The sequence below is a fragment of the Streptopelia decaocto genome (genome assembly GCF_964273445.1).
Source record: "Streptopelia decaocto genome assembly, chromosome: 5".
Classification (NCBI taxonomy): Eukaryota; Metazoa; Chordata; class Aves; order Columbiformes; family Columbidae; genus Streptopelia; species Streptopelia decaocto.
The window spans coordinates 16,053,907-16,081,445 of NC_138659.1; the positions used below are offsets into that span (position 1 = coordinate 16,053,907).

Below are 27,539 nucleotides of genomic sequence, written 5' to 3' on the forward strand. Positions count from 1 at the left end.
CACCTTGGTGAATAATTCTGTCCTTCTGCCAAAGGTGTTTTTTAATTAAATATGTGTATGACAAAGCACTGAGAAAATTGTGTTTATAAAAGCTTTGTGGATTTTGTGTTCTAGGTGTTTTTCCTCCTATGATGATATGAATTTGAAAAGAAGAACTTCTCTTCCACTGGTCAGATCACAGTCTTTTCAGCTAGCTGGTAAAGAAGGTATTATTCACACCTCATACATCTAGTTTCTTGTGTTACTCTGTTAGTGCTGTACAATGTGTGTGTTACTGCAAGTGTATGAAAATGGAATTGAAGGTTAACATCAGAGTACATTGGACTACAGTAGTTCACTTGAACATTCTGTAGGACAAGGTGTTTCACAGACAAGTTACCATACACTCATAGAACTGTGCTAAATTATCCTAATAGTCTTTGCTATTGTTTATACTCTACAGATGTTTTCTAGGGGTTAGTAGCAATCTGTGCAGGCATTCAGGTCTACAAAGCTATGAAGCTTGCAGAAAGTGGGTTTTTATTTATGGCAGATGTGGGAAGTCTGAATGCCCTACTTCTCTGAAGTTCTGATAGCCTGTCATTGAAAACTGGCAGATAAATAGGATCTAAAATAGGATCCTAAATAGGATCCAAAATTATTTTATTAGTAAGAAAATTTAGATTATCTTGATCTGGGTATGAGGAATGATCTGGTCTTTTCAGTGTTCATGTTACACTCGGGACAACTGAAGTTTGATTTCTTAGGCATCATCATCTTGCAAAACCACAAGTGTGTAGATTATAGTAACTACTAAGTGTGCAGCTCATACTGCTTTTCTGGGTGCAGCAAGCTTGCTTCACAGGTTTTTGTACTGTGAATACAACTGCGTGAAAACCTATCAGTTCAATTGAGAATATGTTCCAATAGAGACTAGCTAAGGTGTAGACTGGTGTGGCTTGTTTTTTTTTGCAAAAACATCCTTTTTCCAAGTTCTCCCGTGCTTTGTCTTGGAAGAATAGTTTACAAAGCACTGATGGAAGAATGACAGACTGGCCTCGTGTCAGTCTGAACATGTGTCCTGGATAGGCACACGTGCTTCTAGTGTCTGTCCTGTCATGGGCAGACTGCACACTAAACAGTATTATATTGGTAACAGTTTGTTATTGTAGAAGCTGATTTTGGTGACTATTGTTCCTTTTCCCCAAGGGATGTTCTCTGCACCTCTGCTATGGCCTCATCTATCAGGAGGTCATGTGTATATCACTGACAGCTGCCATGGCAGCACAGGGGAATTCCTCTGTCTGTTGACTTCATTTTCAGTGTTTATATGTTCTACCTCCATTAACATATAATGGGAGCAAAAATGTGTGTGATAAGTGAAATATTTTGTTATGCCATTATTATTTATTTAGAATTGTGTTGTTCTAGATCTGGCAGTGTCAGCACTGCTAAATTTATGTTCCCTCTCTTACAGTGGAAGCAGAGGACCTGTACATTGTGGAGCCGCTGAAGTTTTCTCCGGAGAAGAAGGTACAGTGGTGTGGGGAGGGCAGGCTGAGCTAAGTGTGTTTCTGCCGGCAGGTGGGGTGTGACTCAGCTTCTCACCCCTGTGCTGATTCTTAGGCTTGGTTTTTATGCTCCACTTGCCTTCCAGAACCTAACTGTTTCTCTTTTTACTTGTGGTTTCAGAAAAAGCGTTGTAAATACAAAAGTGAAAAAATAGAGACTATTAAGCCAACAACAGAGCCTCTGCATCCAGTAGCCAACGGGGAAATTAAAGGAAGGAAGCCTTTTACGAACCAGAGGGACTTCTCTAACATCGGGGAAGTTTATCACTCTTCGTATAAGGGTCCTCCATCTGAAGGAAGCTCTGAAACGTCATCGCAGTCTGAGGAGTCCTACTTTTGTGGCATTTCAGCATGTACAAGTCTGTGCAATGGACAGACCCAAAAGACAAAAACTGAGAAGAGGGCTATAAAACGAAGACGGTCTAAAGTTTCAGACCAAGGGAAGCTCATAAAAACTCTAATACAGACTAAGTCAGGGTCAATGCCAAGCCTGCATGACATAATCAAAGGAAACAAAGATATAACAGTGGGAACACTTGGTGTCACGACAGTTTCTGGACACATCTAAAACTAGCTGAACTTCTCAAACAGGAGAGTGTTTGTTCATTTGAGAACAGTCTGTGGTATTCTGTGTGAGGATGGTGGGAGATGAAGAGCTCAACTAATTGGAAAGTATTCAGAAATTTGGTTTCTGTCTTTTTAAATAGATGGGATTGTGTCAATCTTGGCTATAAGCTGCAGCTTTACAAGGCTGATAATTTCCTATGAGAACAGCTTGGGGGGAGGGAGGACTGGGTTCATTTTATAAAGGTTTTTTTTCACAGTTCCTGGGGCAGAGATTTTTTGAAACCCCATTTGTTGGGTGGAATAGGGATAAAAGCCTAATCCTCTTCCTTTAGCTTTGTTCCTATTTCTTGCACCTTCCCATATTTATGTGCCTTTTGTCTATTTATAATGCCACTGGAAGAGGGGAGATACAATTGTTTGTCATTTGATTTATTTTGTAATTACTCTAGTTTTTTTTGAAGATGCAACACTACAGTGCTGTAAAGGGACATGTGTTGGCCTTCAGCTGGACTCAGTAATGTGGACTGGATACTGTAAAAATACTGATAGATGGACTTGCCTGACTAGATGCTGGTTTTGCAAACTTGGTTGAGGAAATTATCTCACAATGGATGATAATAGCGTTAATTTCCACCTTCAGTTTTGAGTCAGAGCTGTAGTCTGATGTTATAAATGGCAGTGGCTCTTTGGGATTTCCTGTGTCCAGTGGAGTCTCAGGCTGCTGAATGCGTTTATCTCAATTGTCTACGGTAGTTTGTTGAAGGAAGCAATTGGGAGAACACTCAGTGCTGCTGTGCTGAGAGCTGAGGCTCAGCTGAGGAGTGCGAGGGGTTGAGCTGGTGTAGCTGGGCCATTCCAGCCAGCTCTGGATGGCTTGAGTTTGCAAAGTCTTGAAGTCTGACCTGTCAGGCTGGTTCAAAGTGGGTATTTCCATAACGTTTGCTTTTGTATTGGCTAACAAATGTGCAGTGTTTGTATGGTTGGTATTTTCATATCCAAGTGTTTTTTATTTTGACTGTGATTATATATTTGGATACTATAGGATGTGTGATTGCTAAAATGTTGTGTGTATCTGAGTGAGTGGAACAAAAGGTTATTCCTTTTGACAGGTGTTACAGGTTCACGTTGTAAAAAAATAAGTTAACTTATTGAGCACTTTTAGTGGTACCCTTTTTAACAATCTAATGCCTTTCCTGGGTATTGTATGTAATGTGACTTATTTAAAGCTTTTGGTTTTTTTGCTGCTTTCTTGTTAGTTTATGAATACTTTAAGGTGATGTAATTTTGGAGTTGATCTGCACAATTAGCCAGTCAGAGCTCATGAACCAGACATGTTGAACATGAATTCAGAAGGGTTTCAAACCTGGATGAGGAAAATATATACCACCTGAGTGCAGCATACAATGTTGTGGAAGGAGAGTATGTAACTACAGAGCTGTAGTGCCATTAGAAACTGTGAATTTCCAAATAAATCTGAACACTTTGTCTTTAATTTACTGGCATTTTTTCTTTGAAAATGAAACTTGTGGCTTAAATTCTTTGAGAAGGTCTAGTCCTTAAACTATAGTCCAGAGCTAGGACTGGGGTCCTTTGTGTCATAATAAGGAGTTCATAAACTTATTAGCCTAGATGTATTTGTGTATTTAAAAAAAAAAAATGAAAGGGGGGGGTCGGGTGAGTGAAACTGAAGGTCGAGTGGTGCTTTGTCTGAAAGTTCAGGAATTGTGGCCGTGTAAAACTGCTAGAAACGTTTCCAGCAGGTATCAGTTCATGTCTTGACCTGGGGGATCCCTAAAAGTGGTTGCTTTCTGTGAGAGCTGACTGCATGAGCTACCTGGTGGTACTCAGAGCTAAGATTTGTGAAGGGTATAAAGGACCATTAAAATAAAATGTTAGTCATTTATCATTTCAAGACAGAGTTTACCCCTGACCCCTTCCTCCAAACTTACTTCTATCAGGTGTAGCAGCACTGTATGCAGCCAAATGCCACATTCACTGGCTATCTAGTATCTGTTTCTCCTGTCAAATGAGGCCTTCCCAGCACTAATTTCTTGTCTCAAGACTCTCTGCTTCATCATAGCACTATGATTTAAAAACCAATTGAATGTGGGGCTTGCTGGTGGGATGGGGTGTTTTTTGGGTGTGTGTTTTTGTGTGAGGTTTTTTTTTACTTACTGGCCTTCCTCTTGATACATCACTTGCAGGAAATGCACTTTCCTTTACTGCCCTGGCAATCACTGAGCTGTTATTCTCATCAGTAAGAATCAACTGAAGCTGGACATGATTGAATTCTTAGAGCAGCACATCTTCACTACCTGGCTATAAACCAAAGACTGACAGACCTAGAACATGCTGATAGGTGTAGAATGAGACCAAATGAGTCACAATGCAATATGCAGGTAACGAATGTGTCTGTAACAGAGTGGGTTATTTTTGCTTCATTCTAGTCAGCCTGTAAGCATTGGATGATAGCAAATTAGTTTGTGAAACTGAAGTTAAATCAAAGATGATGATGGTCATATATTTATCAACTATGCAGTGTGAGCATATAGCTCTGGGGCAAGGAGGGTTGCCTTTCCTGCAAGCAGCAGTTTTATGGATGAACAGAAACTTTCTTCCTCATCCTTTCATTTTTTGCTGTAATGGACATTTTGTCCTCCATACATCTGCTTCCTAGACTTGGGTTACTTAGTAATTCCAGTTGAGGAATTAGCAGCTCTCCTCAGTGCTTCCTCATAAAAGAGGAGTGTATTGTGATGGTTTAAAAACCTTTTCGTATGCACCCCATTCTCTCTTGGAACATGACACTTAGCCTTGGACTGAAATCCAGTTCTGCTGGTGCTCTTCCACTGATGTGATCTGTTTTATACCTTAGATGCTGGTAAGTCTGAATAGGTTGTGCATGTTTAAATTCCAAACACATGTTCAAATTTCCAAGTTAACCATTTCGGATGTGAAACTTAATGCCTTCTAAAACAGTCTTTAATAAACCCTCTTCTCTATATATATCTTAAAAATTGGGCATAACTTAAATCCAAGGTGTTGCTACATTCTGTGGAAAAATATCAGTGATAAAGTTCATCGTGTAATGAACATGTAGGAAATGTGCTATGGGAATAATGTATATCCTAATGGACAGAGCAGAGCCCTGTGAGAGAACAGGGCTTGAGGCCACATGGCTTCCAGCTCGCACTAGAGATGTGGCAGATGCCCTAAGAGATAGATAACACGGGGTTAGAAACTCTTCTCGCTCAGTCTCTTACGTTTCAAGACTGTTTTGAGAACGCTTCACAGTATTCCCATTTCTGAAAGTGTTCCCCAGGATCAGTGTAAAGAATAAAAGATGTCATGGGCTGTGTAGGTTCACTTTCCTGAAAGCTACTTACTGTTCCTAAGAAATGCTGCCCCTGGGCTCTGAGTCAAGAGGAGCCTGTGTGAAATCAGCTGATGTGAGAGGGAGCAAAGGCACAATACACAGTGTGGACTTCTCTAGTATTTTCATATCTGGTTAACAGAAACTTAGGTAATATGGTAAAAAAATGTCAGTCTAGGTTTTTTTTGTGCTGGGTCAGTGAAGATGGCTGATAACAGGATGACTCCTGTGAATAAAGGACATTGTAGAGTCACTGCTGGTGCGTGACAGCCACGGGGTGACATTCATCTTCTAAGTGTGTTACCAACCATTTCAACTATGTCTAGGTCTAAACCTTTCCAATCAAAGCAGAGGTTGTGCTTCAGCTGCTGAGAAAGCAGCATCTGAAGGAACCTGCGGAGCTGATTGTGCTATTGCACTCGAGAGTTTGTTCTGGCAGTAGACTGAACCACAGCTTCCGCCTGCTGCTGCCTTGCTGCTTTCAGTTATTTGAAACCATTTTTCTTTAAAAAAAAAAAAAATGGCCCTTATTGTTAAGTTCTTATTGCTTAATGTTATACTTTCATGTGGGCTGTTGAGTCATTTTTTACTTCCAGTTTTATTAATGTCACACCGATTCTAGCTTACAAAACTTGATTCTTTAGTGAAATCAAGTCCCTCTTAAATTGGTCATAATCTTTATACAGAGATAATAATTTCTAATGAAGACAGCCTATAAATCTTGAAAAATTCCTGTGGTGTGGGGGGATTGGACTAGATGATCTTTTGAGGTCCCTTGCAGTCCCTAACATTCTGTGATTCCGTGAGGGCCTAGTCCATCTTGTGATATTGCTTAATAAGGTTGGACAGTTGTCAGTGTAAAATACCAAGAATCCAGCATGTGTATGCAGGAGTGAGGACTGCATCCTTGCAGGTCTTGAGTCCAGGGTCAAAAAATACTTAAGCAATATGAAGTTTTCCATGGGAGGATGGATGGTCACAAACATACGCATTGTGTAAGTGATTTACTAGCCATCTTTGCCAAAATAAGGTGTTTAGGTTATATACATTAAGCATGGAAGTGGAAATCTAATATTTTTAAAATATGCAAACTCTACCAGCTGTGTGGTAAGTAGAGAACTCGTGTGGCTTCTGCTTTTGCCAAGTTAATGCAAGATTAAACAAGATGGAACAGCTTAGCACACTTCACTTAATGCGCTACAAATATGTTCCACTTCATTTGGAACAATTAAAGTGTAGAACCCCGACCACAGAGTGTTGTGGGTAGGCCACCAAGCAGAGTGTCTCATCTCCTGGAAACCCTGAGTGTCAAACAGCATCAGGTACTGCTGAAGACATCATTGGGGTTTGCCTGAGAAGAATTAGTGTTCCAAGAGCTTGTTTAGATAAAATGCATTAGTTTAGGGAAAGATACTGAAATTCATTAATGTTTCTTATGTATCGCTTCTTTAATTTAAGAATAGTAATTTTAAAAGAAGCTACGAAGGAGCTTTCTGCTGCTGTACTGCTGTCTCTCAGATTGGACGCATGGCCTGGGAGCTGCAACTGGTCTTGCCTGTGCTGCTTTTCATTACACTCACTAAGTCACAGATTAGAGGTATGGCTTTTGGTAGGGAATGGTGATGAAGTTAAGTCTGTGCTTGGTGGACCTACAAATGGAAAAGAATGTTTGCCATCTAGAGACTTGTTTTTTCACTTGTTGCATGTGGTGACTAGAGCCTACATCCAGCTGCTGGGTCCTCTATGAACTCACAACAAACAAGAATCCTTATCTGTGATGTATTTTTTTTTTCCCGGAAGAAATAACTTGAAGCAGTTAATTAATAACTTCTGTTAGTCACAATTTGACATAGTTACTGCTGAAATGTCAGGGTTGTGGACATTGCCTGTGAAACCACCTGTAGCTCAAAGTTATATCCCAGGAAAGTCAGCTGAAGGTCCCTCAGGGTTCTGAGAAGTCGCTGACACGGGTCAGTTGTGTCAGGGTGCTCATGTAGCAAGATGGGCACATCTGGTGTTGGGGTCTCCATGTGCCAAACTACTGCCAGAAGGCCTGAATTTGCTCAGTGACACACAGCTGAGGTGTGATCCTGGTGGAACTCAGTAAGGATCTCAAAGTAGATCTTGGAGGGTTTTAGTTTTGGTGTGTGGTGGTGTTTTTTGTGTGTGTAGTAGTGGTGGTGGGATTTTTTGTTTGTTGTGGGTTTTTTTTGTTTTTTTTTTTTTTTTTCATGGCCTGAGAACAGCTGCTCCCGAGAAGGAATAAAGTTGTCAAATACTGACTGGGCCATGTTGGCCAGCAAAAGCAGACAGTGTTTTCCAGGGCCATGGCTGGCTTTGTGCTGGCAGCCTAGGGCAGGGCATGGATCCTGACGGAGGGCTTGTGAGTGAGGTTCTCAGCTGTCGGGGAGGATGGGAAATCACCACCTGCACACTTGCTGTGGTCTTCCTCGCAACCTCTCAGTGGCCACATCCCCTTGTTCCATTTCTTCCATGACTAAGCTAGTGTATTTCATGAAATTACCTGCTTCTCTTTTTCTCGGATAGTCAAGCAACAGATCCCATTACCTCATAACCACTGTGCCTCATTTCCTTGCTTTTATTACAGACACAAAAGAAATAAAATCTAATGCTTTCAATTCTGCCCATTTTTCTCAGCTGCTTTGGTTCCTTCCCTGCTTGGATTCTCTCCTGTGTCAGGTCAGAGCCCAGTATCTCTTCTGTTGAACTCAGAGCTGCTGCCTGCTCGTTGGGATCATGATGGAGAGAACAAAGTGCCTTGCTTGCTGGAAGAGGAGCATATTAAGCACTGCAATGCCATGCCAGAGCCATTAGAAATGGATTTTGAAACCTGCTCTGAGTGTGAATATGTTAATTTCTCTCTCGTGTGCTGTTGGCACCAAGGATATGGCTTTGTGTGCTGCAAATGCTTCTAGTAAGGAGAGCGGTTGTTGAGGAAATGAGAAGCATCACCCTTGTCTTGGAAAATAAACTGTTAAAAAAAGGTAATAAAGAAATTACACTAAGATGTCAGTGCTAACTGCCAAGTCTGGGTGAGTTCCGGTGTCTTCAATGCCCCTTGAAGGCTTCAGTGGGTGGAGATCTGCTACCTCTGCAGGCATTTCTCACAAGCATCCATTCTGATGTTCAGTCAAAAATCCATGTCTTTTTTGCACAAACTCCTTCAGCTTTGGCTCCCGGTTAGTGGCTCCCTGGGAAGATTTTTTTGTTTCTCTGTGAGATTCAAGACCCTCCTGCTGCTGGAGATCATCCTTTTTTTATACAGGTTTTTCACACAGTCTCCATCCCTCCCTGCCAATCTGTTTTTTGACTAGACCAAGTTGAACACCTTTGCTGTCAAGCAGTTATTGCAACTTCTTCTCGAGCCCCTCTGAAGTTGAACATAGACTTGCAATGCAGGTTGTGGGGCTGTCTGTAGCTGTTTAGTTCTATATGTGAGCTCATCCCAATGGAAGCCTGTGGGCTTTCCCTGCTGGAAGCTCATGTCCTGTTGTGTAGCCTCTTCGTCATTTTCAGAACTGTGTTTTCTTTCTAGGGTGTTATACTCTATCTAAAGGGTTTGATCTGCAGTCATTTTTTGAGACTTGTTTTCTTCTGATCAAATTCTCTGTCCTCATGGTTACTTAGGATCCCTTACCAGTTATTTTAATCTGCAAATATTACTTTGCTTGGTTTTCTTCAGATTGGTAGTAAAGGTGGTGGAATTAGCACTGTGGTAAGGAAAATCCTGGTGGAAAATCAGAAGCCTTGTCCTGAATGGTGCTTTCAATTATTCTTCCCACCGTATGCATCAGTGAGTGTTAATGGATGTCACCTCTTCTGCCAGCTGTGGCTGATCCTTCAGGGGTTTGCAGTAGTTACATCTGGCATGGTTTAGCCTGGGGCTGCAAAAGGTTGCTGAGGCTGTTAATATCTCAGATAAAGGTTTTTAATCCTGGTTCTCAACTTTAGTGGTTCTTGGCTGTAATTTATGCAGCCGCGTAGGCTTTCAATGGTTCTAGTTTTTTAGCATTTCCACTAGTCACTATTGTAATAGGAAATGTCTGTTAAATGTTTTCAGACAGGCACATACCTGACTTTATCCAGAACCTGATGAGAGCCTCTCCTGCACAGTGGTTCACACTTACGGTTTTGTGGGGTTTTTAATTTTTTTTTTTTAATTTTGAGTACTAGATCTGGATCATGTTCAAGTCCTACTTTCTTTGTTGTATTTCAAGCAGGTTGTTATTTTGTCCTTAAATCTGCTGATACAAAATTTTAGCTGCTGGCTGATTCTCTTTGTTGTCAACATAAACTTTATCGAAACAATTTGTATCATTAATAAGAGCTCCCACCTCTCTGATAGGGGTGAGGCAGGGATGGAAGAGGTTCTGCTGGGCAAACCCTCTTTTTCTGTCTGTGTAACTGTGGCTTGTCTTTTGTTGGTTTTGGCAAAGGGGATTGATTCTCCCATAAAGGATATGGAAGGTATTTCTCTTTGAAAATACTCCTTCCTGTTCAAATGACATAATGAGGCTGCTGAAAACAGCAGTGTTTTGTAGATTGGGTGAAGAAGGGGATAGGGGGACAGAGAGACAAATCTGATACCCCTTTTGTCCTTTTTATGTACTCCTTTCCTGCCCAGCTGTCCTTGCCCCATATTTTAGGAGAGCTCTAGTTCTAGGCCTTCTAGCCAAATAGGTTCACATGACTTAAGTGTTTACCTATGGCAAATTGTCCCACTATTATTTCAAAAGCCCTGTTAATACTTTGTGTCGCTTGAGCCATGGGAAGCCAGCAGAATGCAGAGCTTGCGGGCATGTTGTGCTGCACACACAGCCCCGCTTGCCACTGTGTTCCAGTGTGTGTCATCTTGGAGATCTCTGGAGGTGGTGACAGGGGAAATGGAGAGTGTGACAGTGGGGCCAGTATGGTAGAGTGTGCTGGGAAGGGAGAGGTCTCTAGAAGTGTGCTGTGCACCCAAAATGATCCTCTGATGGTAAAATAGCCCCAGTCTTCGGCTTGCCACAACATGTGGTATTAGCAGGCTCTTGATCTGAGCATCTGAAAGAGAAGATGCAGCAGACATGGCTGAAATGGTTTCATTGTCTCTGCCCTCTCACGCACCCATAAAAAAAAGGCATCTTTGTGAAAATAGGAAGCGGTGGGTGAGAAATAAGTACGCTTCTGACATTTAAAGGAAACTGCTACTGTGCCTGCAATCCCACCAAGATGAGCTCTCTGCATTAAACACAGTGTCAGAAAAAACTTGAGTCTGGATCCTCTTCAGGCAAAGCTGTGTGCTTGATGACTTCTGATGGGCTTGTCAGCAATGCCCCCAACTTGGAGAAAGTCCGGGGCTCCAGTTGCGGATCTGTCACTTATTTTACAGCAGCTAAACAGGCCAGAGAGGCCATTAAATAAATGGGAGCTCTCTGACACCCTGTCTGTGTTCCAAAGACCCATGGGCACTCTGTGCTCATTGCTCTGAGAGCAAGGGTGTGCAGGCACTGACTGCAAGTCCCCCCCACATGGCTCAGATGCTGGTGGCAGCAGCAGGGCTGGAGTGCTGTGCCAGGGTGTGATGGAGAGTGTGCTGGCAGGAGATGCCCAACCATCCTGCTGCTGCTCTGGGCTCCCTGTGCCTTGGAGGCATCTCTCTTTCTCTGTGCCCAGCATGTGGCACAGGAGCTGTGGAGCTGAGCCCAGCCCTTTGTGTGACCCTCTCTTGTAATGATTGTAGGAGCAGATGAGGACCTGTCCTCAGGCTTGCTGGGGAGCACTAGCACTGTTCTGGAATGCAGAGAGGGCAGGCATGACCAGGCTTAAACTGATGGAGCTAAATTTATATTCCTTTTGTGTATTTTATGTTGGAAACCTAGAAGTACAAGAAAGAGCCAGGTAGCTCGCTGAAACCTCTCGTGCTGCAGATCACTGCTGCAGCAAATGGCTGTGGTGAACATCTTCAAAAAGCAGTGGGGTATCTGGCGGTGCAGGCAAGGCTTTGAGGACACATCTGGCTTATTGGTGTGGTTGGAGGAAAGCTGAGCCCTTGCTTGGGAGTAATGAGTGTGTGTGTGTGTGTTGCTAAATCATTCTGTTCTCAGACCCCAGTTTTGATGTTCAAGATCAAAGCCTGCATGTTGGGATTGCTTCCTTCAGCCACAGAGGAGACAAATCTCCGGTTTGTTATTGTATTAAGCATTTCCTTTTCTTAAGCACTACCCAATACAAATACACACTTCAACATAGGTCTGTTAAAAAGGAAGAATAAACTGCTGTTTATAATCACTTGTGTGCACCTGTAAATCTGTGGAAAAATCTCATTGCCACCACTAGGAAATCTGTGGCCAATGAAGAATGAAAATTGAGAAACTGTAAACTGAGGAGTGGAAATGTCCCCCCCATTTCTCCTCATTATGATTTCATAATGAGGTCTTATAAGTGCTGGTCCTTGCAGCATGGCCTGAATTTTGGACCCTTTCTTGGAATGTAAGAGAAATTTCACCAAGAAGAGTAGCACAGTGTCTATCCCAGGCTTTAATCACAAGTTACTCAGCCAGGTTAGGTCCTGCTGCAGTACTTAGCATTCGCCTGAAGAGATAATGAAAAAGCCTTTCCCTCTCTAAAGCTGCTTTGGGTTAGAAGAGGACCCTAGTACCAGATTGAGTACTTGCAAAGGCAAGAGAGGCAGCAGAAGCTGCCAGAAGAGCCTGCTCATGCACTGTGTGTTTCCCACATTACAGCACACTGCTGTTTCAGCCTGCCCAGTGCCCCGTGGTGGTTCGGTGTGGGTGAGAGCAGCCCACTGAGCTGGCTCTACATGGGCTGTTAATGCTGAGGCTGCTGCATTGACAACGTCTTCCACTTTTCTGGCTGTTTTTTAATCACAGTGGATTGATGTCTGTGACTGGTGTTTTGTGACTTAGGATCCATGCCCCAAAGAGCAGCCAAAGAAAAGGCGGGATGCGCAACAGACAGCAGTAAGTCATCCTGTGTGAAATGAAGCAATTCCCCAGCACCCACAGCTGCTCTTGGGATCAGGTCTTCATCCTTCTGCTGAGGGGAGGAGTCCTCAGCTCTGCTTCTCCTCTTTTGAGCTGGACACCAGAGGTTTTGTCATTCCTCTTGCTCTGCTTTGGTGCAGGACACGGCAGTGGAAAAGCAGCTGCCTCTGCCTGAGTGGGCTGCTGGAAAGGGTGGTTGGCTGGTGGGTGTGTGCTGGACTGATTACTCAGCCCCTGACAGGCAGCGCAGCCCTTGCGTGCCCCACGAGCACTTGGCTGCTGAGTGCACCTGCTTCCCGAGCTGGCTGCCAGTGCGGTTTTGTGTGAGCACAGTCTACTGCCAGGCTTGTCCCGCTCTCTGTGCGTGCTGCCTTGGTGTGGGAGGAGCAGGCGAGTGCCCTCAACTTGCAGCTGAAGGCGGAAGCTCTTTGGGGTTTGCTGTTGATGCTTGAGGCTTTCATAGAGTTGCAGCATCTGAGCTGAGGTGTTCGCTGCTGGACTGATGCAGGCGTATAAAGGCAGAGCTGGGTCTTCCCCCAGGGCTCAGTCTGGAACAGCCCAGGCAGTTTTTGGTTGCCATATGGAAGACAACGCCAAGCACATCCAGGCCATCCCACTCCCAGCCATGCAGCAGAACTTGAACTACGTGTACCCCCAGATCTTTTGGGTGGACGGCTGTGCCAACACAAGTGCTTCCTGTCCCTCAGCACCCCCTGTTGCTCCTTTTCCACCACCAGTACCTGATCGGAGGAAAAAACCAAGGAACAACAGAGAAAGGAGGAGTGTCAGCTTCCTGGTGATCTCCTTGCTGATCCTGGTGGCCCTCACTGGCGTGGGGCTGAGCATGTTTCAGATTTTCCACCTGGAGAAGGAACTGGCTGAACTCAGAGAGGTGAGGTCTGCCTGGCTGCGCACAGGGGCTCTGGGCAAAAAGGGGAAAAAATAAAAACTTAAAATTGGGTCAGAGATGCTCAGGTGGTGCAAAACTCCCCAAGGGGCAGGCTGGTTAGAAGTCTGCCATGCAGTGTAAGTGGGGTTGCTTATTACTGGGGTGGGGGGGACTGCTCTAATGACTGTATCTGGATGTCTTTGTGTTTCTGAGTGCAGCAATGTCTCTCTGTATGTTTCTTAGCACTTTACAGCTTCCCATGAGCACCCAGAATTAGCTACTGTCCAAGATAGTTCTTGGCTGCTTTGGAGGTTGCCCTTATATGCTCTCACTCTGCTAAGACAGCTTGTCACTCTGCTCTTTTGACAGTCTGCCAGCAGTGAACACATCCCTCCAGCTTTGGAGAAGCTCAAAGGTGAGTTGATGTACCTAGAGGAGGAACTCCTCTGTGTTAGCACGTGTGAATGATCCTGTCCAGCTCTTCCCTCTCCTCACCAGTGGGCAAAGGCAGGGTCACAGCTCAATGCTCTGAAAGTGCTGATTTCACTTGCTTGGCTGGAAAAAGGGCTTTATCTCTGGAGTGTGAAGATGAGATCCTGCACCCTGCCTGTTGGGGTGCTTAGAGGTGTCAGCCATGGGCTCCTGGGACAGTGCCCCTCTGCCTTGGACCTTCCAGGCACAGTGGGACAATGACACCGGGGGTACTCACCTGCAAAAGTGAGTTTCTGGCTGTCCTAATGTATAGCAAGAATGTGCATGGAAGGAGGGGAATGGAGACAGGCACCACATATTACTACTTTCTCTCCTCAGCCAATATTTTTGGGGGATGCAGAGGGTTTCATTTGTTTTGGGTGTGGGATATTGACTCCGACCATTGAGAGTGCAATTTATTTTTTCCTAAATTCTTTTGGTGCAAAGTATCACTGCAGCCAAAGAAAGCTGCGAAGATCCTGATTACATGTGGGGCTTTTTCTTTTAGAAATGTCATTTCAGTGAAATTGAAACTTTCCACAAGAACCTGCTGATTTTTCTGAATTTCATTTAGAAAAAAAGTTTCAATCTGAACGGAACAATTTAAAAAGCATATCCTGAACTTCCAAACTATTATTTTACTTTTACATTCTATGTTAATGCTATCAGTAAGAATTTCCCTGTTTAAAGATGGCCAAGTCAGAAAGAAATTTGCAGCTCTCTGGACAATTTTTGCTAGATCTGAACACTTTTTTTCCCTTGAGGATTTTGGTTAGTAGGAAAGTTAATTTCTTTTCAAGTTTGTTCTGATACCGAATGAAAACAAATTTAGAAATATCAAAATTCTCTGGAAAGGGCAGTTCCAGTACCCATCAACTCCCATATCAATAAGTTTTGTACTCTATTGCTTAGGGGAAGGGGAGCTGTCATTTTAACTGGATGTTCAGTGCTCTGATCACAGGATACTTCAGCAGAAGCTGAACATAAGTCATGAGCAGTAACCCTGAATTTCTTGAGGAGGATGGGTAAAGAGCCAGGTAAATAGTGTAAAGGAAAAGGAGGAGAGGAAAACTTAGTTGGCCTGAGAAAAGGCTGCTTCTAAAATTTGAGAACATGGTGCTTGGAAGTAGATGCTGAGAAGGGAAGGCTAGAGCGGGATGGGATCCTAATACCAAGTCACTGTAACTGGCCCTTCCCTCTGAGGGGAACCGAGCCCTCCAGGAAAGGCAAAATTTTCCCAGCTCTGCGCTGCTTGGCTGAGGACAAGGTCTGTCTGGTCAGTGGGACAGTTTGCAGGATGTCTCAGTTGTCTTCTCTGATCCAGCTGTAAAGAGGGTTGGTACTCAGCAGACAGTCCCCTGCCATGGCTACATCTGCCTTTGGCAGTGCTGGACTGGAGGGGGCAATAGAGGAGGCTCACCTGTGATAGGACGTGGGCCAGAGATGCTGGACAAAAGGCTTCTATTGTCCTTCTCCTACACCCTGAGTGAGAGGCAGCTGCTTGAGCTCACCAACTTGAGCCATTTTAAGATGAAACCTCTTCTTGTTCCTTCCTCTTGCTTTAGATCATGTCTGGAATCCTTTGCTGCAACTCTTCCTTTTTAACCTAATCTCTTGCCCTGCAGTGTTTGCCCAGCTCCGCCTCGCTGCACTAAGCCATGGTGCTTACGTGCCCTCAATCGTCTCCCTTTCAGCTGTGTGGTTGGCTCCCTCCTGCCCTCTGGGCTGGCTTCTCCATGGAGTGTATGGCTAATGTCTTCCCTATTTTTGTGCAGGGCAAAAGGAACAGTCAATGACAAAGGAAGTGAGAAAGGCAGCACACTTAACAGGTACGTGCTGAGGGGCCAGCAAGATGTGGGAGCGGGGGACAGGGCAGATGTGGCTCAGTGAGTGGGTGGCATGGTTGTAGTTATGAGGAGTCCACCTTGCACAGGCTTTCCTGTTTTCCTTTGGTAACACATGTGCTCCGACAGTGGGAAGTTACACCACAGCTAAAATCTTTCCATCACTTAGGCTTTTTAGTGAGGGCTCTGTTTTTTCATTTGGTTTTTAGTTTGCATTTGGAGTGTGCAGGGCGGAAGGCTGTCACAAGCAGCTGGGGTTGAGCGAGCAGAAGATGAGAACTCCCACCAGCATGAGGTCAGGGCAGACTTTCCATGTTGCAGACAAGGGTTTGGACAACAGTTGACTTGTGACATAAAGTGGGACCTGAGCAAAACCCACACGACTGCATGTACTTACCACACTTGTCTTCCTGTTTTGGCTTCCAGGGAACCCAGCCCAGCGGGACCTCCCTCTAGAGTGGGAACCTATCTCCGGTCATGCCTTCACCAATGGCATTGAGTACCGTGATCAGGGCCTTGTCATCAATGAGACCGGCCTGTACTTCGTGTATTCCAATGTGCTTTTCCGGGGCAGCGTCTGCAGCAGCAGCCAGATGTTAACCCACATTGTCTACAAGAAAAACCCAGCCTCACCAGGCAGCCATGTGCTGATGGAGGACAAAGGCATCAACTACTGTACAAGTCAGAAAACATGGGCCCGGAAAAGCTACCTGGGGGCTCTATTCAAGCTCAGGAAGATGGACAGTTTGCACGTCAACGTCTCCAAAATTGCTCTGGTTAATTTTGAGGAATCTAAGACATTCTTTGGCTTATTCAAACTTTAAATGGGGTTGTTGGATCATGGCCGGCAGTGCCTCACACACATTAGGACCTGTGAGAGGTGAGTGCTGGCTGAGCAGCAGTGGCCAAGCCAGGGTCTTGCACCACAAAGCTCACCAAGAAACCATATTTTGCCCTTCATTGTGAGAGGGCTTAAGCAACTGGTGAAGTCTTGAAAGAAGACCTCTGGGAAGCACCAGGGCTAGACTGTGTCAACCTGAAGAGAATTACACATTATCCCCCTCTGAAGAAAAAAACAACAAACTCAAAATGCAGTGTGCTGAAGACCCTGTTGAAACTCACTACTTGCTACCTGAGAAGATGCTGGTGCCAGCGGCCTCACATGGCATCATGGCCTTGGTGAGCTTGGGACAGCTGGCAGGCATTGAGGAAGCCCCTTGAGCCAGGGCTGTGGGTGCCTGGGCTGTGCTGTGCCACACCATGGGCAGTGGGGTGGGAAGGAGTTGTGTGGGGGGCCTCATCCTGCCCACCCGAGCTGTGGTTGGCCACCCTGCCTGGGCATTGGGCACTGTGACTGCTGAACAATAGGCACCTGCCTTCTGGCTGGCACATTACATGTGATATGTTCATTTTATGTTAAGTTATCAACCATTTCTGTCCCAGAAAATGTCCCCTAACCCCTTTATTTAACTAATCCCCACTGCTTTGCAAGGAATGTGTCCAAAGCAGTGCTGCCATGAGGGAAGTCCCAGCCTTGAAGAGAATCCATGACCATGCTGTGATGGTGGGGCTGGTGAGGAGGCCATGTGTTCTGCAGATGGGTCCTGAACAACACAGCGGTGGAGGGCAGTGGGGCCTGAGATGAAAGTGTTGTCTCCGACCCCCTTTCTGCTCTTTTGACACATCAAGGTCCCGCATGGAGACCAGGTCCTGCCACCCCCTGCTTTGGTGCAGGTAGGGGTGTGCTAGCCACCATCAACAGCATGGCTTTGGCTGTCCCCTTGTCACAGGATATGCTGTCTTGAGCAAAACACGGATGGTAAATAAAGGTATATTTTTCTAGTAAGTGGCACTATCCTCTCTCCTCGTTTGGGGCAGCAGCTTCTGCAATGGCCAAAGCCCTGTGATCAGGGGCCAGCACCCTCCTCCTTCTCCAGCAGCATAGCAGAAATCTGGCAGGGTCCCTTGCCATGGAACTTTGGGGCTCCAGCACTGAAACAGCAGAATTTGTTGCTGACCAGAAGCACTGCCATCCCCAAAGGCAACATGCTCCTCCACATACCCTCCATCTGCAGCAGCATTTCCCACATGACAGTCTGAAGGGCAAGAAAAGGAAATTTTTAAAAAGAAAAAAAAAATTTGCTCACTCTGTCTGGTCCGTGTAGCTTTTCGTTTGCATGGGTGTCACAGAGGCACCTCGAAGTGGGACAACAGGCTCCAAAACAAACTTTTATTCAGTAAAAAAAAGTACATCAGATTGGCCAGTGGAAGATGGGGTTTTAGCTCTTCAAAGTGACTTGAATACAGCTTCAAATATCAGCTGAGGTAATTATTAAAGGTGCAGCAACTGATACCACTGGAGATCTACAGTGTGCATACATGTGGCTTCACCAAAAACAATGCCAGAGCTGTCCCTGAGTCCGGGAAAAGTATACACTTGCCTGAATCTGGCAAGGAATTATTAAAGAAAATACATGTGCTTATATTGAAGCATGGAGTAAATACACATGCTTATATGGAAGCACAGAGTAAGCACTCGCAATCCTGTGAGGAATTAAAGAAATACATGTGCTTATATTGAAGCACAGAGTAAGCACTCACCTACACATGGAGATGAGGCAAATGGGTTAATGGGCGTCAATGGGTTAACCCCAGGGCTGTCTGTCACGTTGCTACCAGGCAGTACACGAAGGCTGTGATGCATCCTCATCTCTGCCTGTGGTCCAGCCTTCTCGTAGTTCTCATGTTGGTCACAGTGAACAGTGGCTCTTCAGCAGCCTGCAGCATTTATTTTCTTTTCCACAGTGCTGTTCTGATCTCGGTGGTGTGTGGCCTGTGGTTTGCTGTTGCTTGCTTCAGGGAAACCTGTTTCTTTGAAACTTAGAAGTGGACTGGCTACTGGTGGGGTCACCATGAAGTGAACAGTGCACCCAGATATTTCTACTGCATTTCTCAGGATGGAAAATTCCTCAAAAGGTCAAACTTTAGGGACCTTTTTACTTGATTGATGCTCTCTCGCTGTTTCCACCCCCTACTAGTATCTGAGTGACAAACCACACAGCACAAGGATGGAGGTCTTGGATCCAGACCCTGCCAGCTAAGGCATGAAGTTGCTAACCTCTTCTGATTGCTGTTTGTGCTGCATCGCTTTCCTAGTGACCAGATACCTAAGTGGGCAGTGGCCATCTGTATATACGCATGCCTGCAAACTTGCAGCTATTTCTGTGGCAAAACTAGCTGAGGACAGTGCATGCTTCCTTCACTGGTGAGCAGCTTGGGAGAGGTAGGTCATTTAGTTGCTGCTGTTGCTGCACATCAGCAGGGGCAAGTATCTGCTCATCTTTCTGTCTGGAATGCTAAAGGCAAAGCAGACCTGCAAATTTCAGAGACAGTGGCACAGGGGGATGGACAGTCATTTTAGAACTAGTCCTGGGATCTCCTGAGGTGGACAGAGCTGGCTTATCCTTGCAGGACAAAGCCAGGTGCTGGTAGGATTGCTCCTGAGTCAGGGAGCAGCTCTGACTGGGGTGAGTCAGTGGCGCGGCTGCCAGTAAGACACGTTTCTTCTTTGTGATCGTTTCCTCAAATATCACTCTAAGCTGCCCGGAGAAAATCCACTACTTAGCTTGTGGGCTCTGACTAAAAATTCAAATAAGGTCATGGCAGGATTATGCAGTTTAAAACTACACAGAGTCAATTCATAGACTGCCTGTGCTACAACAGCTTTATTAAAGTCATCTGTTTATTTAGCTAATGAGCTGTTCATTTAGTGAATTATTTGCTTATTGTTAGCATTAAATACTTAATGAATATTTAATGTTGACATTATTAATAGCTCTGAGACTATATTATTTAAAATTATTCAATAAATATTCAAATTATTTATATTTATTTTGAAATTATCTAATATTTTGTTTTCTCCCCAGCAAAGGAAGGCTATTTGTACTGGAAAGGATATTTCAACTTCATTGGCAGGGCTGGCCATTGTGATTATTTATATATATACATACACACACACACATGTATTTTGTTTGTTTGTTTTCCTTTTTTTCTTGAGGAAAATAAGGGACTCTTCTCTGCAGGTCATGTTTCTGGATTGCAATAATCTGAGCTGAGATCCTCTCCCAGGCAGCAGCACAGCTTCCCGCGAGGTCTGGCCTGAGGGACCTGGGCAGCGCTGAGCCGGCAGGCACCTTGCAGGCACTTTGCAGGCACACACACAGCTCCTGTGGTCAGCTGAACCCTTTGCAGCAGGGCCCATGCATTTGGGGTGTGCAGCTACCCAAATCAGGGCTCTGCATGATATAGAAACACTTGTTCTGCTGTGTGGCCAAGCACAGCAAACTGCTTGACAGAGATACGGACTCTTTTGTGGTTGATGTGTATCAGGTGCTGCATCCTATTTACCTTTCTGGGTGGCAGAAAGGGCATGGCAGCATGCTAGTGTCTTGAAAAACTTGTGTAGGCTCAGTATGTACAGCAAGCAAGATGGCAGAAGGGACTGCATTATAGAAAGGATACTGTGGACAGGGTCATTGCTTCTGGTACAGCAAAAGCGCAGTGGAAGCAGAGAGACACCCAGTGAGCTCTGAGAGGCAGAGAATGAGCAGAGACTGAGGCAGGATGAGCCATGAGTGGTGCTGCTGTGTGGTGTGTGCTGCTTCTCACAGATCCCTGGAGATGGGAGGCGATGTGCGGGGAGCAGCTCTGCCAGTGCCTGCTGCAGCTCTGCTTTCCCTGGGCAGAGTGGGAGAAACATCCCCAGACAGCTATGGCCAGCATCCGTCACATCAATACTGCATATTGCATTCTTGTGTCCTTACCTCCTTACCAGTCTGTGGCCACTCATGATGGCGAGGATGTTGACTGGTGCATAGCAGAGGCCTGGAGGGCACCTGTCATGCAAAAGCAGAAGGACCAGTTGCTGATCTCCAGCTGATTCCCAGTATCTACTGAAGCATCAGCATCAGAGACAAGAAGCGGAGCTGCAGCATGGACTAGCGTTTGGCAGACTCGGTCAGATACACATCTTGGCTCAGAAACCTCAGAGCTCAGTTGTTGTAGTTAGCTGGAACTGTCACTGTTGAGATGTGTGATACGTAACTGTTTCTGTAGCCCACCCAGGGAGAAGAAAGAGTGAGCGTGAGTAAGAATGGAAGAACTGATATGTCTAAAGTCACTCAAATCCTGTGAGTTCAGACAGCAACCTTCTATTTGATCTGACAAGTTTCATTGTTGCTTTGGTTGCTTTTTGAGGGGTTGATTATTTATTTATTTTTTCCTATTAATTTACCAGAAGCCAGCCTTGTGTTTTCTAAGTTTCTGTTAGAATGTCTTGTGGGGTTATTTCTTCCAGCACAAAGAGCTGTAACAACTGTCAAATTTTTACCAGGTTGGAAAGGAGCATTGTCTAGCCGTTAGAGAAAGGAGAAAAAGGGAAGGGAGGTAAACTTGAATATTGGTATTATTTTTCTAGTAATCTGACGTGTGGGCATATCGCATCATGGCTACAGAAGTGTAATTTTAGGCATGACTAAGTGACTGAGGTTTAATGCAAAAGAGAGGATGAGGTGAGTAAAGAAAGAGGATGAATTCTGATGTAAGCTGAGGCAAGTTGCATGTGAATTTCTTGTTGACTTTAATTCAAAGAAAAAGAAGAGAAAGGGAAGAAAAGCTTGACAGCTTGGTGCTGATTCATCTCTCAGGGTAACATGGAGAGTCAAATGTTCCATTCCCTGCACATGACCAAAGCCCTGACAGAGGAGACGTGGGACTGAAGGCTGTGGTGCAGGAGGCTGCTGGTGGTGCCTGCAACGATGTCTTCAATAGTGTCTTCTGCCAGACAGCGGCATGAAAAGGTGCTGAGTTCCCTGGTGCCTGTCTGTGGTGGGGTGGGTATGACTGGCAATGCCGCTTTAGGATCCAGTAGGCACTGGTTTGGCTGGTTACCCCTGCCAACACACTGCCAGTCATGCAAATGGGCACAAAGGCTTTCTGTTGTGAGGGCTCAAGGGTTTTGGAAAATAAGCTGCTCTTTGCTTTGGGTGGCAAAGAGACAAAACGCTACAGGTGGAACAACAAACCCCAGCGTGCTTCCCTCTGCCTCACCTGCCTCACTGTTCCTCAGCACGCTCTGTATGACTCAGCTCTCTCTACAGAGAATCAATTTCTCTTCCTCACTTGCGAACCATCACAGAGATTTTACATCTTCTTTGCTGTTGAAACCTAATTTAAGGCTTGGAAATTGCAGGAGGTTATTGTGGCTTAGCCAGCTACTGTCTGTTAGCAGAGCTGTGGCCGTAGTAAATGTGATATTATTGTCACAGCCTTTGAAGTTTGGGGGTGAAGGGGCATTTCTGCCTCGGCACTTGCAGCTGCACTTGCTTGTTTATCTGATCTCCAGGACTTGAGCGAGGATCTTGTTTATCTGATCTCCCCAGGGCTTGAGTGAGGATCTTTTTTATCTGATCTCCCCAGGACTTGAGTGAGGATCTTGTTTATCTGATCTCCCCAGGGCTTGAGTGAGGATCTTTGCGAGGGCTCCTTTGCCAGCCTGGTGCATGACTTTGCAGCGAGGGCAGGGAATGACCGTTTGGAAGGTTTGCTCAGAACTCCCCACTTGCATCCTGTGGAGACCCTGCTTGCGGGGCTGGACGGTGTGACTCAGGTGAGAAGAGGATGGCAATTTCTTGATCCAGCTCGAACCACACTTAGGTACTGCCTCCCTGCCCTTGAACTGTTTATTTTGTCACCATGTGTATTTTATTCTGCACAGAGGGGAGTTCAGTGGCAAGGCATGGTGTGATGCGTCTGTCAGTTTATGCATCCATGTAATCACTGTAACTAGTGCCCTCCCAGTCACAGAATAAAGATGTTTCAGACCTGGCTGTATCAAATATGCTGTACTAAAGGAGAAGTACTAGTGCTGTGCATTGGGCTTTTGTCTTCATGGAGACAAATTACACAAGTAAACAAAAATCCAGCCCTGTTGTTTGGAGGAAGCTGGAATATACACTGAGGGGATGAAATAAGAGAGCATTGGGACACACCAGCAGGCTTCAAGACTGTCATGCTCAAGACTGGTGTTTGGGGCTGAATGCAGAGCACACCAAAAGCCATACAACCACTGAATTATTTGGACAAAACAAAACAAACTAACCACACAACCAAACCAACCAACCAACCAAAAGCTAAAATTGGCACTTGGCAGCAGTGCTTTCATTTCGCTGCATTTCGGCTCATTGCCTGTAAATCATGCTTGGCACCTGACTTTTTAGGACACTATGAAGAAGAGCTTGCTGATTTCTCCGCAGTGCTCACATTGGGGTTATGACTAGCACCAAAAGTACGTAAGGAAATGGTGACAGTGGTGAGCCTCCCCTCTGCAGCAACCCAGAGCTAGGTCGCATCAGCATACTGAGTCTATGGAGAGAGAGAATGAGGTTATACGAACAAGGGATACAGCCTGGAGAAAATAAACTAATGTTTACTGCCTTTAATCACCGACTTTCCAGGAATGTCACTCAGACGGCAGGTGTTGCTTCTTTGTACAGCCTTCTTGGTTAGGCTGACCTTCTGCTTGTGACCAAATTGCTCTTTATTTTTTTTTGCGACTGTTTTCTAGTGTTTTCTTTTTAAGTTGGGTACCACTGCTGAACACTTTGCTTTTGCTCTTAGGGTGTGAAAACCTCTTGCAGAACCAATTACTTGCCTGTTAGAAGCATGCTTCACATAATTGGTTTGGAAAGTCAGTCTGTCATTAACCGCTTTTGCTTTTCTCATTCTTTACTTCTGATTTCCTCTGTGAGAAGAAAAAAAAAAGATGCTGCCCCCCATAACCCTACTTTTTATAAGTGCTATTTCCTGTGGCCTTGAAGAGCTTGTTGAACACAGAAATGAGAACCTGAGTACCTTGGTGTTCTCTTTCTGAGTGTAAAAGGGAGCAGGTACGTGGTGCAGCCCCGTGCTGGCTTCCAGGAACCCCAGCCTTGCAGGGAGCTGCCGGGGCAGCATGTCTGTCGGGAATCCCTCCTTCCCCACACCACTGCATGGGGCCCTGCACTCCAAAGGTCCTGTCAGCATGGCAAATGCGTCTCCACTGGAGATGCAGATGGAAACGCTGCTCTTTTTTGGCCCTCTCAGCATCTCCATGTGCTGAACAGGGCCAGCAGATGGCTTCCCTGGGGGTGGAGCAGGGCTGAGCCACATTCAAAGCACTCAGACTCTCACCTGGAATATGCAATAGAAGTGACACATTTTAAACTTGCTGGATGAATACTCCACACACCCCTGAATGTTTCAGATTCAAATAATAGTACTTGTGGTGGGTTGACTCAGGCCAGCAGCCCAATGGCCACCCAGCTGCTCTCTTGTTCCCCCTCCTCAACAGAATGGGAGAGAAAATAAGATGTAAAGGCTCATGGTTGAGATAAAGACAGGGATATCAGTTACCGATTGCTGTAACAGGTGAAACAGACTTGCTTTGGGGAAACTATTGTTAAGTGAAAGGGATTTGGATAGTGAGAAACTAGGACAAAACAACACTTGCCCTCCCTCTCCTTATTTCCTGGGCTCAACCTCAGGCCCTCATTCCCAGCTTCCCCCCCCACCTCCTTAAATGGAGCAAACCCAGACATAATATAAATTGCAGTTCCCCACAGAGCAGTTAAATCTGACAGCAATTTAGGCAGGACACTTGAAGTGTTTTCAGTATACATTTGGAAGTAAACACAATAATATCATAATGATGACGTAATACTTTTATTTCTAATGGCAGCCAGTTCACTAATATTAAGCTTAAACCAGAAGGCGTGGAGGACTTGTGTGGAAACTTCTGTTAGTTTTGTGTTTCTGACTGAGCTGCTGGGGTCAGGCTGAACCAAGTCTTTGTGTGCACGTTGAGGATCGGTCAGTTGTCTGTTAGAAATGAAATTGCGGGTGTGAACGCACAGCTAGCAGCTGGAAAGAAAAGCCTCAATAGAAACTCTCTTTAGTAAGAGAGAACTCAGTGCAAGGAGAGAGAACAAGAGATGTAAAAAAGGTTTCCCCACAGTCCTTCCCCATGGCCACTAAGTTCTCGCAACTGGGACCTTTCCTGTGGCCACCAGTGCACCCTTGCTGCCCCAGTGAGGTCTCTGTCACCCCTAAGGCTTGTCCCTGTGTCATAGGCTGACACCCAGCTCCCCCTGGGGCTTCGTTCCCTGCCCTCCTCACAAAAATCTCGGGGCTCTTTCCCTAGGCAGGCTCAGTACCTCCCTGAGGATGGGACAAGTTCCCACCTGACCTTCTCCTAAAAGCACATAAGAAATGGTGAACACAGTAAGTCCATGACATGAAGCTTTATGGGGAATTTAAGGAGTGGATCTATAGAAATCTAGTCTAATAGTGGAGAGCAGCCAGTGAGGAGTAGGTGAGGGCCATCCCGCCCAAGGACGCAGGGGCTTCAGACCTGCTGCCTCCCTGACAAGTGAGCAAATAACTCTGTGGTGTCCTACCATCTTGCCCCAGAATGGTGTTGAGCCCCCTCAGCACAGAGCCATGGTGCCTGCATGCTGCATGCCCCATATGCCAGAGGCTACAGCAGCTGTGTGAGGTATGCAGTGGGATGCTGCCTTATGGACCCCCCCTAGAAAGTGCCCCTTTTTCTGGCTCGATGTCCTGGGAATACTGTGTCACGTGTCCTGAGACAAAGCTCTTTCACATCAGGGACATGCAGGAGTTTGAGACTGTGGCTATAAAAGCATGAGAGAGCGGTTCACTTGTGCTTTATTTACTGCTGGGCCTTCTTCCTCACAGTTTCTCCTCTGCAATTAAAAAACGTTGGTGTCAGGAGTAGTTACTCCTTTTTCACCCAGAGCAACAAATGTGTGGTCCCGAGGCAGTGTTTTCCCACACAGCTTTTACTGGCAGCTGAAATCTGTAGCTGTGGTTTGCGTTCTGTGTTGTATTGTTCTTTGCTCTTTATTTGTGGTTGCATTTTTCTGATGCCTTTCCAGGTGATGTATGATTCTTATTGTTACCTGGTTTGATGATTTATATGTTTCTTGTCAGCATTTAGTGCACTTTGATGTATGGTGGCATTGTGAAGCAGGGGTGTGTGTTCACAACCAGTGTTTCCAAGGTCCTCTCAGCAATCTGTGATGACTCATGTTTTTCATGTTGTCCTTTTTTTGTTTTTCCTTTACTGTTGTTAACGCATGCATGAACTCAAGTCTAGGATGTACTCTATTTTAAACTTGCCTCCAAGGGAGTTACTCACTTTATATTAAGACATTGGAATGAGGAGCCAGGAGACGTTTGGGAGGGAGGGCAGGACACATGGGTGCCACAGCAAGTGCTGGGGAGTGGGAAATGCCCTGAACTCATTGCCTGGAGGTGGGAATTGGCTAAGAGCAGGTATGGGGGCTGACAACACATAAGGGAGGAACTGCATTGGGGCCCCTCAGACACTGCTTGGATGAGCAAGAGAGCTCATCCTTTCACTTCATAAGGGAATCAGATATAATCTCCTTTGTCTCAGAGCCTGGTATCCTGGAGATACTGGTCTGAATTGACTCTCAGTGTGCAGTTTGTGAGTGAGGGCATGGTTACAGGAACATGTTTAGCTGAAGGGGAGAAGAGAAGAGGAAAGATGTGGTCACACTAACCCTGCAGTAAAGGAGGAAGCCGTAACAGGGGGCTGGGGCCAGGGTCTGTGGGCAGGATCAGCGTTTGGACGGACATTGGCAGGGGTCTCCATGCTGAAAGAAGCCACAGGTCTTCCAGCCACGTGAAAAAACATATTTGATGGCACAAGGAAAGGTCAATAAGAGGTCCCAGCTGTAGGCAAGGCAGCTCCCAGCTCCAGCACCATGCACCACTAATACTCAGTTAAGCCACTGTCCCCGTGTCCTGCCTGTGTTCCTTGGGTCTGTTATATGATGCTGCCAGGAGGGCATGTGGTCTGTGACATTCACAGCCTCAACTGCCAGGGCAATGTGGCCTTGTGAGAGAGTGGTGTGATACTTCCAAAACAGCCAGACTCACAGGTGATTCATAAGTATTTGCATTCTGAAAATGACTTCTCTGCTGGGATGGGTGAATCACATCTGGTGGTGGTGAGGGCTTGGGGGGAGATAAGGCCCGTCTTTCCACAAAGGGTGGCAGAGTCTTCCCCAGCCTGAGTGCTTTGGCACCATGGCCTGTGCTGAGCTGAGGGCCTTTGGGAAACTCCTTACTCACCACTGTTGAGCAAGGTGCACACCCAGTCCCACAGTAGCGCCCATTCCAGTTGACCAGGTGGATGCTCGGAGCGGTTCCTACCTAGCACCTGTGAAAAATGCAGTTGTGATTCGTGCTAAGATGTTTAATGTTTACAGGTATAACCAAATGAGGCACAGACTCTGAACTTGGAAAAGGGAAAGGTGGTTAAGTTGTATGTAAAAAGTTATGAAACTTGTTTAGGAAGTTATATTGATAGAGCGAACTAACATTTTAAGGGTTAAGCAACTATATAATAAGGGCCTACTAACAAGCTAACATTTTAAACCACATAATTAATATCTAGTTTAGAGCTGTATGTAACTAATTGTGCTAAAAAAAAGCAGGACTTCATTAAATGCCGAGATAAGAAGTTTTACAGCACCAGCTGCAACCTTGAGGAGACAAGATAGCCAAGATTTACAGCAAAAAGGAGGCACCAGTCTGGTTCCAGCTGGGTTCCAGCCAGTTCCTCCTAAATGAGCCAAAGGTAAAAAGTTCACTGTGACGAAGCTGAAGGAGCCTTCATCCAAAGATCCCTAAAGACCCTTCCTCAAATTCACCAAGTGACATTGCGCAGGCGCAACAGGAGAGGGTCAA

General features: G+C 45.5%; 2 protein-coding genes across 6 annotated transcripts in view; both read left to right on the forward strand.

Moving 5' to 3' along the window:
* Positions 1–3,652, forward strand: part of SUCO (SUN domain containing ossification factor) — a 42,328-nt gene extending 38,676 nt beyond the window's left edge. For all 3 annotated transcript variants that reach the window (XM_082054704.1, XM_082054703.1, XM_082054705.1), the window contains 3 exons: positions 115–206; positions 1,457–1,512; positions 1,672–3,652. In XM_082054704.1, the coding sequence (XP_081910830.1) occupies positions 115–206; positions 1,457–1,512; positions 1,672–2,118 (595 nt within the window). In that variant the 3' untranslated portion in view covers positions 2,119–3,652. The remainder of the gene's footprint in view (positions 1–114; positions 207–1,456; positions 1,513–1,671) is intronic.
* An 8,882-nt stretch (positions 3,653–12,534) lies between these two features.
* FASLG (Fas ligand) overlaps positions 12,535–27,539 on the forward strand; it is a 146,767-nt gene continuing 131,762 nt past the window's right edge. For 2 of the 3 annotated variants that reach the window (XR_014184154.1, XR_014184155.1), the window contains exons 1-4: positions 12,535–13,389; positions 13,756–13,801; positions 15,633–15,686; positions 16,128–16,880. Coding sequence is in view for 1 of the 3 variants with exons in the window: in XM_082053666.1 (XP_081909792.1) it covers positions 13,000–13,389; positions 13,756–13,801; positions 15,633–15,686; positions 16,128–16,525 (888 nt within the window). In the remaining 2 variants the exon portion in view is untranslated. Of the gene's footprint in view, positions 13,390–13,755; positions 13,802–15,632; positions 15,687–16,127; positions 17,543–27,539 lie in introns of those variants that run through there. The other variant, XM_082053666.1, reaches the window with a different exon arrangement.